The sequence below is a fragment of the Scyliorhinus torazame genome, chromosome 15 (genome assembly GCF_047496885.1).
Source record: "Scyliorhinus torazame isolate Kashiwa2021f chromosome 15, sScyTor2.1, whole genome shotgun sequence".
Lineage (NCBI taxonomy): Eukaryota > Metazoa > Chordata > Chondrichthyes > Carcharhiniformes > Scyliorhinidae > Scyliorhinus > Scyliorhinus torazame.
The window spans coordinates 176,086,417-176,104,086 of record NC_092721.1 but is presented as its reverse complement, the minus strand read 5'-3'; the positions used below and the strand labels follow the sequence as shown (position 1 = coordinate 176,104,086).

General features: G+C 46.0%; 1 protein-coding gene across 2 annotated transcripts in view; it reads left to right on the top strand.

The window, feature by feature from the left end:
- c2cd3 (C2 domain containing 3 centriole elongation regulator) overlaps positions 1-17,670 on the top strand; it is a 191,107-nt gene that overhangs the window by 27,822 nt on the left and 145,615 nt on the right. For both annotated transcript variants that reach the window (XM_072477143.1, XM_072477144.1), the window contains 2 exons: positions 7,374-7,526; positions 11,782-11,929. In XM_072477143.1, the coding sequence (XP_072333244.1) occupies positions 7,374-7,526; positions 11,782-11,929 (301 nt within the window). The remainder of the gene's footprint in view (positions 1-7,373; positions 7,527-11,781; positions 11,930-17,670) is intronic.

Genomic DNA, 17,670 nt, shown 5'->3' with positions numbered 1-17,670 from the left:
TTTCCGTGCCAGAGAGGTTGTTTGGAAATAATTATCACTTATTATATCATAAGGGTACTTTGACTGAAATGGACATGATTTAATTCCCATATACCCCACAAGTACAGCACTTCACAGTATTCAATGCATCTTAATATTAAGACAGATAGCAAGATGCTGTTTTCCGGACGCTATTGCTGGAGTGTCACAACTCAGTAGTTTATGGATTATTGATTTTTTTAAAAAAAAATGTATATTTCATTAAAGTTTTCAAACAATTTTTCCCCCTTACAAATCAACAAAAACGGTAACACTAACTAATAGATAACATTGTTTAAGTTAAGTAGTGAACTAACAAAGTAACAAGAAATGGTGCTCTTTCCCCCCCCCCTCCCCCCAACTAGAACAAAAACAAGTTTTTCTCTCTCTTTCCCCCCCCCCCCCCTTTCTGGGCTGCTGCTGCTGGCTATCTATTTTCCCCTAATGTTCCGCTAGATAGTCAAGGAACGGTTGCCACTGCCTGGAGAACCCCTGAGCCGATCCTCTCAGCGCAAACGTCACCCGTTCCAGTTTTATGAACCCTGCCATATCGTTTATCCAGGCCTCCACGCCGGGGGGTTTCGCTTCCTTCCACATGAGTAAAATCCTTCGCCGGGCTACCAGGGACGCAAAGGCCACAATATCGGCCTCTTTCGCCTCCTGCACTCCCGGCTCATCCGCCACCCCAAATATAGCTAACCCCCAGCCTGGCTTGACCCGGACCTTCACCACCTTTGAGATCACTCTTGCCACTCCCCTCCAATACTCCTCCAGTGCTGGACACGACCAAAACGTGTGTGTGGTTTGCCGGGCTTCCCCCGCACCTCCCGCACCTGTCCTCCACTCCGAAGAACCTGCTCAACCTCGCTCCCGTTATATGTGCTCTATGTAGCACCTTAAATTGGATCAGGCTAAGCCTGGAACACGAGGAAGAGGAATTTACCCTACTTGGGGCATCAGCCCACAAACCCTCCTCAATCTCCTCCCCGAGCTCGCTTTCCCATTTTCCTTTCAGCTCTTCTACCAGCTCCTCCCCCTCTTTTCTCATCTCCTGGTATATTTCGGACTCTTTGCCCTCCCCGACCCACACCCCCGAAAGCACTCTATCCTGGATCCCCTGTGTCGGGAGCAGCAGAAATTCCCTCACCTGTTGTCTCGTGAACGCCCTCACCTGCATATACCTAAAGATATTCCCCGGAGGCAGCTCATACTTTTCCTCTAGCGCTCCCAAGCTCGCAAACGTCCCATCTATAAATAAGTCTCCCACTCTCCTAATTCCTGCCCGGTGCCAGCTCTGGAACCCTCCGTCCAACCTTCCTGGGGCAAACCTATGGTTGTTCCTGATCGGGCACCACACCGAGGCTCCCAACACACCCTTCTGTCGCCTCCATTGCCCCCAGATACCTCATGTTGCCGCCACCACTGGGTTCGTGGTAAACCTTTTCGGGGAGAGCGGTAGCGGCGCCGTCACCAGCGCTTTTAAGCTCATTCCTTTACAGGACACCATCTCCAGCCTATTCCACGCCTTCCCCTCTCCTTCTATCATCCACTTGCGGATCATCGCCACATTGGCGGCCCAGTAATAGTCGCCTAAATTCGGCAGCGCCAGTCCACCTCTGTCCCTGCTACGTTGCAGGAACCCCCTCCTTACCCTCGGGGCCTTCCCTGCCCACACGAAGCTCATAATGCTTCTATCTATTTTCTTAAAAAAGGCCTTAGTGATCAAGATGGGGAGACATTGAAACACAAATAGAAACCTCGGGAGGACCATCATCTTAATCGCCTGCACTCTCTCCGCCAGTGACAGCGGCAGCATATCCCACCTTTTGAAATCCTCTTCCATCTGCTCCTCCAGCCGAGTCAGATTGAGTTTGTGTAAAGTTTCCCAGCTCCTGGCTATCTGAATCCCCAAATATCGCAAGTTTCTTTCCACCCTCCTTAGCGACAGGCCATCTATCCCTCTACTCTGGTCCCCAGGGTGTATTACGAAAAGCTCACTCTTTCCCATGTTAAGCCTATATCCTGAAAAGTCTCCAAACACCCTCAATATCTGCCTCTGTCATCCCCCCACTGGATCCGCCACATACAGCAGTAGGTCATCTGCATAGAGTGACACTCGGTGTTCTTCTCCCCCTCTAACCACCCCCCTCCATTTCCTAGAGTCTCTCAGCGCTATGGCCAGTGGTTCAATTGCCAACGCGAACAGTAATGGGGACAGAGGGCACCCCTGTGTAACCGAAAATATTCCGATCTTTGCCGATTTGTGACTACACTTGCCACTGGGGCTCCATAGAGGAGTTTAACCCAGCTGACAAACCCCTCCCCGAACCCAAACCTCCTCAGCACCTCCCATAAGTACTCCCACTCTACCCTATCAAATGCCTTCTCTGCATCCATTGCTGCCACTATCTCTGCCTCCTCCTCTGCTGGGGGCATCATTATCACCCCCAATAGCCGTCGCACATTGACATTCAATTGTCTCCCCTTTACAAACCCTGTCTGGTCTTCGTGCACCACCCCCGGTACACAATCCTCTATCCTCATTGTCAGCACTTTTGCCAGCAACTTGGCGTCCACATTCAGGAGCGAGATAGGCCTATAAGACCCGCATTGCAGCGGATCTTTATCCCGCTTCAGGATTAGTGATATCGTCGCCTCCGACATTGTCGGGGGTAGAGTCCCCCCTTCTCTGGCCTCGTTAAAGGTTCTTGCCAGCAGCTGGGCCAGCAAGTCCACATATTTCCTATAAAATTCCACCAGGAACCCGTCTGGTCCCGGGGCCTTCCCTGCCTGCATGTTCCCCAGCCCTTTAGTCACCTCGTCCACCCCAATTGGCACCCCCAGGCCTGCCACCTCCTGCTCCTCCACCTTCGGGAACCTTAGTTGGTCCAGGAGCTGCTGCATCCCCTCTTTTCCCTCCGGGGGTTGGGACCTATATAACCTCTCATAAAAGGTCTTAAACACCTCATTTACCTTCCCTACACTCCGCACCGTAGTTCCCGTTTCATCCCTAACTCCCCCTATTTCCCTCGCCGCTGTCCTCTTATGAAGCTGGTGGGCCAGCAGCCGACTCGCCTTTTCCCCATACTCGTATCTCATCCCCTGTGCCTTCCTCACTGTGCCTCTGCCTTCCCTGTGGTCAGCAGGTCAAACTCCGTCTGGAGTCTTCGCCTCCCTATATAGTCCTTCGTCTGGGGCCTCCGCATATCTTTTATCCACACTCAAAATCTCCCCCAGTAATCTCTCCCTCTCTTTGGCCTCTGTTTTCCCCTTGTAAGCCCTGATGGAGATCAACTCTCCCCTCACCACCGCCTTCAGCGCTTCCCATACTACCCCCACTTGGACCTCCCCATCATCATTGGCCTCCAGGTACCTTTCGATACATCCCCGCACCCTTCCACAGACTCCCTCATCTGCCAATAATCCCACATCCAGTCGCCAGAGTGGGCGCTGTTCCCTCTCCTCTCCTAGTTCCAGATCCACCCAGTGCGTGGCATGGTCTGAAACAGCTATGGCCGAGTACTCCGTTCCTTCCACCCTCAAAATCAGTGACCTACCCAAAACAAAGAAATCTATCCGGAGTATACCTTATGGACATGGGAGAAAAAGGAGAACTCTTTGACCAGCCCCCCCCCCCATTACCAAGTTTCCTATCTCCAGGTCTGGGATACGTCCCAGCATCCGCTTCATAAATCCCACATCGTCCCAGTACGGGGCATATACATTTACCAGCACGACCTCCATTCCCTGCAGTCTGCCACTCACCACCACATATCTGCCACCGTTGTCCACTACTATATTCCTAGCCTCGAACGACACCCGTTTCCCCACCAATATAGCCACCCCTCTATTCTTTGTGTCCAGCCCTGAGTGGAACACCTGTCCCACCCATCCTTTCCTTAACCTAACCTGATCCGCCACCTTCAGATGCGTCTCCTGAAGCATGGCCACGTCCGCCTTCAGTCCTTTTAGGTGCGCGAACACTCGGGCCCTCTTAATCGGCCCATTTAGGCGCCCCCCCCGGGTCGACTAGCCATCACCCACTCTGGGCCAGTCCCATGTCCAGGTCCCGCGCACCCACCAGTCCCCCAGGCGGCGCATTCCCGTCCCGACCACCTCTTCTCTTACCAGCTCCCTCTTGATCCCAGCAGCAGCAGCCCAGTTATCCCCCCCCCCCACCCCGCTAGATCCCCATCTAGCATGGTTACTCCCCCCATATTGCTTCCGAAAGTCAGCTGACTTCAACTGACCCCGGCTTCTCCAGCTCTCTCCTTGACCCCCCCCCCCTGTGTGTGGAACTCCCATCTTCCTTGCGCCTGTCTTCCCGCCATCATCTCTCTAGCACGGGAAAAGACCCGCGCTTTCCTAGAACCGTCCCGCCCCCTATGGCGCAGCTCCCCCTACAGCCCCGTTCCCATCCCCCACCTATGTCCCTTTTTTCCCCACCGGTGCCCACATTTCTCAGTGTCCCCCCCCCCCCTCAAAGACCGTCCCGATACAGTGAACCTCCCTTTCCCCAATTTACATTTCTTTCCATCAACATTGTCGTTTCCCCCCCAACATCAGTCCCTCAGTTCTGGTCCAGTTTCTCTTTTTGGATGAAGGTCCATGCTTCTTCCGACGTTTCAAAATAATAGTGTCTATCGTGGTACGTGACCCAATATTGCGCCGGCTGCAGCATCCCGAACTTTACTTCTTATGCAGCACCTCCTTGGCTCGATTGAAACTCGCTCTCCTTCTCGCCACCTCCGCGCTCCAGTCCTGATACACTCGTATCACCGCATTCTCCCATCTGCTACTCCGTACCTTCTTGGCCCAGCTCAAAACAACCTCTCTGTCATTGAAGCGGTGAAATCTCACGACCATCGCCCTTGGTGGTTCTCCAGCCTTTGGTCTCCTCGCAGGGACCCGGTGAGCCCCTTCCACCTCCAAGGGGCCCGAGAGGGCCTCAGCTCCCATTAGCGAATGTAGCATCGTGCTCACGTAAGCCCCGCCGTCAGCTCCCTCCACTCCCTCGGGGAGACCCAGGATCCGGAGGTTCTTTCTCCTTGATCTATTTTCCAGGGCTTCAATTCTTTCGATGCACTTCTTATGTAGTGCCTCATGTGTCTCCATTTTGACCGCTAGGCCCAGGATCTCATCCTCGTTTTCAGTTACCTTCTCCTTCACCACATGGAGCTCTATCGCCTGGGCCTTTTGTGTTTCTATGAGCCCATCGATTGCCAGCAACATCGGGGCCAGCACCTCCTTTTTTAACTACTCCACACACCTTCTGAGGAATTCCTCCTGATCCGGTCCCCATGTCGCCCGGCCTCCCTCCGACGCCATCTTGCTTCCTTCTTTTCTTTTCTCCCCTCTGCTGCTGCCCTCGAGGATCCTTTGTGATCTGGCCACCGCCACCGATCTTTTTCCTGCTCACTGGGGGGGGGGGGGGGGGGAGACTCCTTATTTCTTCACCCCACACCGGGTTTTGCCAAAAAAATTCCCGTTGGGGCTCTCAAAAAGAGCCCGAAAATCCGTCGGAGCTGGAGTCGCCGAAACGCGCGGCTTAGCTGAGCATCGCCGCACCCGGATGTGGGTTTTTGATTTTAGCCACACATCTACCTACCCCTTACCTGAAGCTGAGGTACAGTTTGTGCACAAATAATGAAGAACAGCATTGACTCCATTATTTTGTGAGCAAATTATAGCCTAATGCTAACTGTATTTCTGAATTTAAACAACATGAGTGATTAATAATGGGCTGTGTAACAAAATATAAATAAGATGTACAATAATTCCATCAATTTTTGGTCGAAAACATAGGTTAATATTGTCATGAAAGGTCTGCACTTGATATATTCTCTTTGCAACTGCTAATAGACCTGTCCTTAAATGTCCACTAAAATTGAATATACTGCAGATCAGTGCAAACAATGGATGAAAGGAGAGATAAGCTATCTGCTGTGCAATCTCGCTTGTATTGAAAGATGGGTGAAAATTGAGATGGTTTCTCATTGTAGCTTTTTTTAAAAAAAAAAAATTCAATTCCAATTACATTGAGTTCAATTATCTGTTTATAGTGTGAGAGACCTCGGCAGACAATGGAGAGGAATGGTGCTGCAATGCATATTCAGCATTTATACCACTGCACTATGAATCATTTGCTTTGGTCTGACAATGTATTGCCCATCCTAAATTTTAATAATTTTGAATCTATTCTGAGCTTGATTTGTTATAGAGTATCTTTAATTTGAAGTTTGGTCTGTTTTATTAATTGAATAGAAAATTATGAATATTGAGCAAATGCCAATAGAAAGCAATACCAGCAGTATAAGTTGCTTGAAGTGAAAATACGATTACAGAACCATTAGAAGATTGAGGATACTAACATACAAGCTACTTTCAAAAGTAATTGTTTCTACAGATACAATGTGTTACTGATTTTATTTTTCAGGCTTAATTGCAGATAATTACTCCATAAACGTTTTCAAAAATCTTTTTATTGCCATTTTCAACATTATGTACATTAAGGTTCGTGTTTATTTATTGTACAGTGTAACTCAAAAAAGGCATTTACCTTACTTTACTTTATTTACAGATTGCTGTCGTCTAGTTCGGCATGTCCTCCTCCATCCTCCCCATTGATCCATAAACTTCTAATTGCATCATAATTGTTAATCCTTGAATATCAGTCACCTTGTACATCAAATATTTTGTACATCAAATATTTCGGACACCAATGACTCCCATTGCACCCACCACAGATTAAAGAAGAGCCAGTTGGACATGAAGTAAAACTACTTATCAGGATTACTATATTTAAAAACCTCAATTGCCCACTTGGGGTGATTTACTGAATAATAACATTATCTTGGGGTTCAAGTGACAGTTACAAACTGCTCAGCTTTGCTCTTTTAAACTATGATGCCACTTGAACCCCTCAATGAGATTGCTTCCGTGTATCTCTCACTATTTGTTCATGATCAACTTTCTGCATTTGGGTTTAAAGAAAACCCTGACCGTATAAATAATTTCAGAAGTCCATTTCAGGACATCACATAAATATCAAAGAACAACATATTTGAACAGACTGCAATTGTTTTTATTCCTAAATGAAATTAGCCAGTTATTACGAATCTGCCCTGGACAACAGTTTGATATGCTGAATATTTGTACTGATGGAACTGAGTTTATTACCTGTGAATTATCTGATTACCACACTTTTGTAGGTGAATGTGATACCGCAGAATTGCATGGACATATTCTTCTAACTGTTAGTCACTCTACCTTATATGTTCACAAACTTTAGAAGTATATCATTTCATATTTGTTACTGTCTGTTGTCTACAATAATCTTTTTTTTTCCCGGTCAGAAAACTCCCATCTCATTCTGGAAAACTGCTTCATAATTTGCTGGAATCTGAAGATACTTGCCCAACCAACGATTCTTTGCAGTTTTCTCCTGGGCCATTAAAAGAAGTTCATCCTAATACAGACGCCACAGCTATCGGGTTGCTCCTAGGGAGGTAAATATAGGGAGCGCTTTTCATTTTAATTTGCTTTGTACTTGTAACTTTCCATTGGTTTCCATCAGAAAGCCTGGTACTTTTATGCCGAGGGAAGATTTAGATATTAAGCCCTGCTTGTTGGCCTTGTTCAGTCTGCCATTGGTACTGAGCCCAAATTGAGATGAAATTCAGACACTCAATTTGGGATTTGATATTGATCAGAATCTGTGCTGTAAGAGTGGATTTAACTAATTCACCAAGATGTGGGGAGGAACTTAATGGGTCCCATGGAATAAGGTTGGGAGATGGGGTGCGGCCGTTGTAAATTAGAATGTGATGGTGGCATGCGCATTGCCTTCCCATGCCATGGAATTTGATGGACAGCGGGAAAGGTAAGGGGCAGCATTCTACTCACCCCTCCCACTGAGGACAATGAAACCCTTCTGTGGCCATTTAAGGGGCTCTTCCCTGCTGTTGCCACTTTATGGGTGGGCCCTCTGCCACAAGGAGAGACCACTCATTAAAATCTGGTGGCCTCTTTGCAGGGGTCAGTGGGAGGGAGGGGGTGGCTTTCCTGATCAGACACCCTGTACCAGAGATGGTGAGGTCCCTGTAAGCAAGGGCTTCCCCTGCCCTCACTCCCAGTAGTGCTGTTGGGACTAAAGAGCTCCTGGGCCTCTGATTGGCTAGTAGCTCTAAGAGGTCGGATCCCTCCTTGGAGTGATGGCAACCCCAACAACAACTCATTAGCTGCCTGGTTGCTCAGAACCTGGCCGGGGCTCTCCCAAATGGTTGAGTGGGTTTATCACCTGCTTTTCTTTTTAAAAAAAATATTTTTATTCTCCTTTTTCACATTTTCTTCCAAATTAACAGCCACCAACAATAAACAATAATCAGTAATGAATGCAATGTCAACCCCCATATCAATAACAACAATCCCATCCTCCCACTAAGCCCCCAAACATTAGCCCACATGTTAACATAAATAAATAACAAAAAAGAATCAGGAATCACCCATAGTCACCATTAACACATACAGTCCCCCTCCCCCCAACTCTTTCCCCCCCCCCCCCCCCCACCCCCCACACACACACACACACACACACTGTTCAATGTAATCCAATTCTCGAAAGTGCACCCTGAATAACGCCCATGAATTGTAGAACCCCTCCATCCGTCCCCTCAGTTCAAATTTGACCTTCTCCAGAGTCAAGAATTCCAGCAGGTCTCCCCACCACGCCAGGGCATAGGGTGGAGAGGTTGTTCTCCATCCCAACAGGATCTGCCTTCGGGCGATCAACAAGGTGAAGGCTAGAACATCTGCATCTGCACCTGTTTCCAACCCGGCTGGTCCGACACCCTGAATATGGCTTCCCGGGGGTTCGGGTCCAGGTCCAGTTTCACGTGCGCCATTAGATTACCCTAAAAACCTCCTTCCAGTAATTCTCCAGCTTTGGACAGGACCAAAACACATGAACGTAGTTTGCGACCCCCCGCCCCCCACCCTGCAACGATCACACACATCTTCTACCCTCTCAAAGAGTCGGCTCATCCTCTCCCTTGTGAGGTGTGCTCTATATACCACCTACAGCTGTCAGCCCCAACCGCGCACGAGGTGGAGGTGTTCACCCTCCGAGCAACTCACACCAGAACCCCTCGTCCGTCCCCTCTCCTAACTCTTCCTCCCACTTTGCCTTGATCCCTTCCAACAGTGCCTTCTCCTCTTCCAAAATAGCCCCGTGACACTGCCCCCTTATCCAGTCCCCTTGTCGTCAGCATCTCCTCCAGCAGTGTAGAAGCTGGCTCTACCGGGAAGCTCTGTATCTCCTTTCTGGTAAAGTCTCGAACCTGCATGTATCTAAATATTTCCCCCTGCTCCAGTCCATACTTGTCACCTGCTTTTCTACCTGCTACCGGGACCACTGGCACATGTAGTATTAAATAGAAACAAGATATACTACGGTGTGTGAGACAAGAGTTTAAAAATAATAAAGAATTTAGGTGAGATCATGGAAAATAAATAAATCTCGGTTGGGTTTGGAGCATGTGTGCGAATATGAAGTAAGGTTAATGAGGTCGGTGAGCTGCTGGCATAAATAGCCATGTGGGAATATGATGCAAAAGGAAATAATTGAGATCTGGCTCAAAAATTTGATAGGATTAGATGCTTAATATTCCTAGATGCAAAGTATTCAGGGAAGAAAGAAAGGTAGCAGTTTCAACTGAGTAAAATAATGCAGTGCTGAGAAAGATATGGAAGGATTTGCCCATTGTTAGAAGAGCACTGGAGCCAATTAAGGACCAAAATGGAAATCTATTGTGGAGGCAATGGCATGGCTAAATATATTAGTATTTAGCATCATTGTTTACCAAGGAAGATGATTATGCTAAAGATCTGGTGAATGAAAAGGTTATTGGGTGAGATAGTAATAGCTGAAGGTGTGTAATAAAAAGAGGCCCACGAGGATCCATTAATCGATTGCTCTGTGGGACTCGTGGAACGAGCTCTCCCACTAGTGGGCGGTGGCCCACCCAGCTGGAACTCTATAAAAGTTACCTGGACTGGGACTGGCATTTTGGTAGTCCCGACTGGGACCTATTTTCTGTACGCCACCGTAACCTTCTCGGGCTTCCTGGATCATCATGAGGACGTACTAGAAATGCCGGTAGTACTTATTGTAAATACGGCACACTGTGGATGGGATGAATCTGAGGTTGGTGAGGGAAGGGTAAAAAATCGCAGAAGTGCTGATCACCGTCTTCCAGCCCTCCTGAGATACAGGAGTGGTGATGGACTAAAGAATTGCAAACGTGGCAACCTTGTAAATGTCAAAACCTGACTATTACAGGCCATTTGGCTTAACATCAGGTGGGTAAGTTTAGAAATAATTCGGGAGAAACTCAACAGCCTCTTGTAATAACGAGCCAACATGGATTTGTTATTGGCAAATCATATTTGACTAGCCTGATTGTGTTTTTGATGAGATAACAGAGAGTGGATGAGGGCTGTGCAATTGATTTTTATATGGACTTGCAAAAGGTGATTGATAAAATACCATGTATAGGCTGGGTAGCAACGTTGCAGCCCATGAGATAACAGGATCAGTGGCAGTGTGGCTGCAGAATTGTCTGTGGGATAGAAAACAGAATGGTGGTGAATGATGGTTTTTCAGATTGGAGGAAGCTCCAAAGGTTTCACACTGGGCCCACTGCCGATTCTGATATACATAAATGACTTTGAATTGTGAACACAATGCATAACTTAGAAATTTCAGATGACATGCAACTTGGAAGCATAATAAAAACTGAGGAGCGTTTAATAGAGTTCTTTAAAGATGTAACAAGCCGGATGTATAAAGGGGTTACCAGTAGATGTAGTGTTTCCAAAAGAGATTTTATAAGATGCCACATAAATGGTGCAGCACAAGATTAGAGTTTATGCTGTGGGAAGTGATATATTTACATGGATTGGTTAACTAACAGGAAACAGTTGGGATAAACATGGCATTTCAGTTTGGCAAACTGGAACTAGTGGATTGCTACAAGGATCCGTGCTGGGGCCTCCACTATTTACAATCTATATTAATTACTTGGTTGAAGGGACTAACTGTATTGTAGCCAGGTTTGCTTACAATGTTTTATTTAGAATACTGTTGATTGTGGATGTGTTGTGGATTTTTTCAGCTGATGTGGTGGAATTTGTCTCCGCTATCAAAATGTGAGCAGAGTTTTCAGAGCAGGTTGTTGGATGTGGATTTGCCTGAAGCCTCCTCGGTGAATTAGAAGTTTTTTTTAAAGGATTAATTTTTTTCAGCTTTGTAATCAACAAGGAAGGGAAAAACCTTGAGGAGGAACTGCATAATTGTAATCACATTGAGTTAACAGTGTGGTGGAAGTATGCCCTCTACTGAGTGTCCTCTTCACTTTTTAAGGCCGGGCTGGACGCGTTCTTTGATCTACAAGGGAGTTGAGGGTTATGGGGCAGGCACAGAAATGGAGTTAAGACCGCAATCAGATCAACTATGATCTTGATAATGATGGAGCAGGCTCAAGGGACCAAATGGCCTACTAATTCTATTTCTCATGATCTTGTGCTTAAAAAAATTCTGGACAAGCTTTTTACTCGGTGTCCGTTTTTTCTCCTGCTATTTGCTTGATGCTTGTGGTTGGAATGTTTTCAACTTTAAAAGTTCTCCACAAAAAACAGTTGCTTTATATTAATATACACTGTACTGTATGACACCATTTTAATCTGCTCTCTTTTTGCCTACAGTACTGACTCTATCCCTCTACATTATTGGGATGGCATGGGTTCCCCTCCAGAGTCTCCATCTGCAGGAAGTAGTGTCTTAGATGAAAGCGAACTGAATGACCCTCATTATGATCAGAGCCTTTTGGAGCATCTCTTCTACAAGGATCCTGTGAGTCATAAGAGTCCGAAGATCCTAGGAATTACTGCACACTAACTGATGCCGGCATGTTATTATTTGACTGTGGTCAATAGTAACCATGAATAATATTCTGTACCATGAAATGGTTTGAGATATTTAAAAATGGATGGTTTCTATTTTTATGCTGCTGTCCTTGTGCCACCTTCTTGTAGGGTGGAAAGCAGACTGAAGTGGAAGACTTAAAAACTGAGGACTATGATACTATATGAATGGAAGGGTTACTATGCACAAATAGTTATGGTTGCTGGCAAAAAAGGATTGCTGTTGAGAGCTTGTGACCTCTGCAGGCAGCACACTCTTAATTAGTTTCTCCAAAGTTAGTGGAGAAAAACCAGGGAAAGTAAGCAAGTGGTCCAACTGAAGTAACGTAATTCAGGTAAGTCGAGTAGTTATCAGAACTATTGGTACTTCTGGTATCATAGCATGGTTACAGCATGGAAAAAGGCTCTTCAGCCTGTCGTGCCCATGCAAACCCTCTGCAAGAGTTACTCAGCTAGTCCTAATCCTCGGCCCTTTCCTCTCCCTGTTCCATCTTTTTCTCTTATCCAATTCTGTGTTGAAACCCCTGATTACATCAGAACATTTCAGATCCTCACCAGTCATTGCGTACCATCATCTTAAATCAGGGTTTTTCAAACTCGGGGTCACGACCCGCGGGTGGGTGTCGGGAGGGTCGCAGAACGATCTGTCGTGGCAGTCCCGATCGCAGGAGAAGTGTCCAACGGCCGCGATCGGCTTTTAAGAATGCTGGCATGACTGGCCTTTAAATATAAACAATGGAGTCTTCCCATCAGAAGTGGTTGCATAGAGCAAGTCAGAGAGCGCAGAATATACCCTGTATAGAACATTACAGCACAGTACAGGCCCTTTGGCCCTCGATGTTGCGCCGACCTGTGAAACCACTCTAAAGCCCATCTACACTATTCCCTTATCGTCCATATGTCTATCCAATGACCATTTGAATGCCCTTCGTGTTGGCGAGTCCACTGCTGTTGCAGGCAGGGCATTCCAAGCCCTTACTACTCTCTGAGTAAAGAACCTACCTCTGACATCTGTCCTATATCTATCTCCCCTCAATTTAAAGCTATGTCCCCTCGTGCTAGACATCACCATCTGAGGGAAAAGGCTCTCACTGTCCACCCTATCCAATCCTCTGATCATCTTGTATGCCTCAATTAAGTCACCTTGTAACCTTCTCTCTAACGAAAACAGCCTCAAGTCCCTCAGCCTTTCCTCACAAAATCTTCCCTCCATACCAGGCAACATTCTGGTAAATCTCCTCTGCACCCTTTCCAATGTCTCCATATCCTTCCTATAATGCGGCGACCAGAATTGCACGCAATATTCCAAATGCGGCCGCACCAGAGTTTTGTACAGCTGAAGGAAGATTCCTCCATTTGTAGCTGCCAGCAAGCAAGCAACAGGGCTGTGTGAAGAACTGAAGATGGGCCATTTTGTAATAAGGTCGAGAGGGCCAGAGTCACAAACTGAATCTGCTGTAGAGAGCGTCTCGGGAGAGTCCAGGGAAGGACAAAGCAGGCTGGCGTGAGCAGTATGCAGAGCACGAGGGCTTCTGGTGAACACCCAACAAAGAAAAAATTGAAGTCGGGTACAAAGCCTAAAAATCATTTATTGAGGTGTGGCTTTCTTAATTGTGCCAGTGAAAATCAGGATGCAAAACCCAAGTGTGGTACATGCAGGGAGATACTGGTAAATGAAAGTTTAAAGCCCTCAAAACTGCCCAGGCATGGCGAGTTCGAGGAAAAATTTATTGATTTTTTTTTTTTTTTCAAAGGATGCAGCAAGAACTTAAATCGTCAGCTGAAGTCCTTAGTAGAAATGTTACATTGAATGACAAAGCAAGTGAGTTTGTGAGGATCAAGCAGGTTCACCTGTTCCATTAAACGCAAGAAATAGTGGTGAGCCATGAAGGTTGGCCCGTGTGTGTCGCGAAGATCGGCTGACCTGAGCTGCGAAGGTCAACCGGTATTGGTCGTGAAGGTCGGCCAGCATGGGCCCCGAAGGTTAGCCAGTTGTTAGAAGTAGGTCCCGGGGGAAAACATTTTGAAAAACACTGTCTTAAATTGATGTCTACTCATTCTAAAATAAGCAACATACTGCAGGTACTGGAATCTGAAACAAGAACAGAATGCTCTTCCAGCTTCTCCAATCTATTCATCTAACTGAAGTCCCTTATCTCTGGAACTAGTCTCATACTTTTTTTTCTGCACCCTATCTAAAACAGGTTCACATCCTTTCTTAAAAATGTGGTGAGCAGAATTGGACACCACTCCCGTTCAGGCGGAACTGATGTCCGAGGAGGGCTAGTTGCTAGAGCGGTTTGGAAGTGTTTAAACTGATGTGGCAGGGGATGGGAACCAATGCAGGAAGTCGGAAGGTAGTAAAACAGGGACAGAAACTAAAGGCCGTAAGGGGGAAAGGGTAAGGCAGAGAAGCCATAGTCATAAATCAAAAAAGGCGGCAGTACAAGGTACAGTGACTGAGGGGAGCTCAGTGACTAGGCCCAGTAATACTAAAAGGAATAAAACGGGAAGTAAAAACATAAATGGAAAGCGACAAGGCAGGTTGTTACATGAAGATATGGGTTCAACGACAAGGAAAATGAGGAGATAAATTAAGAGGAAAAATAACTTGGGCGAGGTTACTGATCAAGGTGTTAAGATTCAAAACCGAGGTATAAATGCCAACACAAGTGTACTTTATCTGAATGCTCGTAGTATTTGGAATAAGGTAAATGAGTTGATGGCGCAAATCATCGTGAATGACTATGATTTAGTGGCCATTACTGAAACATGGTTAAAGGATGGTCACGACTGGGAGTTAAATATCCTCGGGTATCAAACTAATCGGAAGGACAGAGTGGATGGTAGGGGAGGTGGGGTGTAGCTCTGTTATTTAAGGATGACATTGGTGCTATGGAGGGTAAGGTTGAATCCATTTGGGTGGAAATCAGGAATAGTAAGGTGAAAAAGTCGCTGATAGGAGTAGTCTATAGGCCACCAAATAGTAACTTTATGGTGGGGCAGGCAATAAACAAAAAAATAACTGATGCATGTAGAAATGGTACAGCAGTTATCATGGGGGATTTTAATCTACATGTTGATTGGTTTAACCAGGTCGGTCAAGGCAGCCTTGAAGAGGAGTTTATAAAATGTATCCGCGATAGTTTCCTGGAATAGTATGTAATGGAACCTACGAGAAAACAAGCGGTCCTAGATCTGGTCCTGTGTACTGAGACAGGATTGTTTAATGATCTCATAGTTAGGGATCCTCTCGGAAGGATATGGTGGAATTTAAAATACAGATGGAGGGTGAGAAGATAAAATCAAGCACTAGTGTTTTGTGCTTAAACAAAGGAGATTACAATGGGATGAGAGAAGAACTAGCTACGGTAGACTGGGAGCAAAGACTTTCTGATGAAACAGTTGAGGAACAGTGGAGACCCTTCCAAGTGATTTTTCAGAGTGCTCAGCAAAGGTTTATACCCAAAAAGGAAGGACGGTAGAAAGAGGGGAAATCGACCGTGGATATCTAAGGAAATAAGGGAGAGTATCAAATTGAAGGAAAAAACATACAAAGTGGCAAAGATTAGTGAGAGACTAGAGGACTGGGAAATCTTTAGGGGGCAACAGAAAGCTACTAAAAAAGCTATAAAGAAGAGTAAGATATATTGAGAGTAAACTTGCTCAGAATATAAAAACAGATAGTAAAAGTTTCTACAAATATATAAAACAAAAAAAGAGTAGCTAAGGTAAATATTGGTCCTTTAGAGGATGAGAAGGGAGATTTAACAATGGGAGATGAGGAAATGGCTGAGGCACTGAACAGGTTTTTTGGGTCGGTCTTCACAGTGGAAGACACAAATAACATGCCAGTCACTGATGGAAATGAGGCTATGCCAGGTGAGGACCTTGAGATGATTGTTATCACGAAGGAGGTAGTAATGGGCAAGCTAATGGGGCTAAAGGTAGACGAGTCTCCTGGCCCTGATGGAATGCATCCCAGAGTGCTAAAAGAGATGGTTAGGGAAATTGCAAATGCACTAGTGATAATTTATCAACATTCACTAGACTCTGGGGTGGTCCTGGCGGATTGGAAATTAGCAAACGTGACACCACTGTTTTAAAAAAAAAAAAAAAAGAGGTAGGCAGAAAGCGGGTAATTATAGGCCAGTTAGCTTAACTTCGGTAGTAGGGAAGATGCTGGAAATCTATCATCAAGGAAGAAATAGCGAGGCATCTGGATGGAAATTGTCCCATTGGGCAGAGGCAGCATGGGTTCATAAAGGGCAGGTCGTGCCTAACTAATTTTGTGAGGACATTACCAGTGCGGTAGATAACGGGCAGCCAATGGATGTGTTTATCTGGATTTCCAGAAAGCTTTTGACACGGTGCCACACAAAAGGTTGCAGCATAAGATGAAGCTGCATGGCATTAAGGGGAAAGTAGTAGCATGGATAGAGGATTGGTTAATTAATAGAAAGCAAAGAGTGGGGATTAATGGGTGTTTCTCTGGTTGGCAATCAGTAGCTGGTGGTGTCCCTCAAGGATCCGTGTTGGGCCCACAATTGTTCACAATTTACATAGATGATTTGGAGTTGGGGACCAAGGGCAATATGTCCAAGTTTGCAGACGACACTAAGATAAGTGGTAAAGCAAAAAGTGCAGAGGATACTGGAAGTCTGCAGAGGGATTCGGATAGGCTAAGTGTATGGGCTAGGGTCTGGCAGATGAAATACAATGTTGACAAATGTGAGGTTATCCATTTTGGTAGGAATAACAGTAAAAGGGATTATTATTTAAATGATAAAATGTTAAAACATGCTGCTGTGCAGAGAGACCTGGGTGTGCTAGTGCATGAGTCGCAAAAAGTTGGTTAACAGATGTTTGTCCTTCATTGTTCGAGGGATAGAGTTTAAGACTAGGGAGGTTGCGCTGCAATTGTATAAGGTGTTAGTGAGGCCGCACCTGGAGTACTGTGTTCAGTTTTGGTCTCCTTGCCTGAGAAAGGATGCACTGCCGCTGGAGGATGTGCAGAGGAGATTCACTTCGGTTAATCCCAGAGCTGAAGGGGTTGGATTACAAGGAGAGGTTGAGTAGACTGGGACTGTACTCATTGGAATTTAGAAGGATGAGGGGGGATCTTATAGAAACATATAAAATTATGAAGGGAATAGATAGGATAGATGTGGGCAGGTTGTTTCCACTGGCGGGTGAAAGCAGAACTAGGGGGCATAGCCTGAAAATAAGGGGAAGTAGATTTAGGACTGAGCTTAGGAGGCATTTCTTCACCCAAAGGGTTGTGAATCTATGGAATTCCTTGCCCAGTGAAGCAGTTGAGCCTCCTTCATTAAATGTTTTTGAGATAAAGATAGTTTTTTGAAGAATAAAGAGATTAAGGGTTATGGTGTTCGGGCCGGAAAGTGGAGCTGAGTCCAAAGAAGATCAGCCATGATCTCATTGAATGGTGAAGCGGGCTCGAGGAGCCAGATGGCCTACTCCTGCTCCTAGTTCTTATGTTCTTATGAAACACTGCTTTATAAACGCTCCTCATAACTTCCTTTCTTTTGCACTTTATGCCTCTGTAAAATCCAGGATCGCATGTTCCTTTTTAACTACTTTCTCAACCTGCCTTGCCACTTTCAACTATTTGTGCACATATGCCCCCAGCACTCTATTACCTGCACTCAC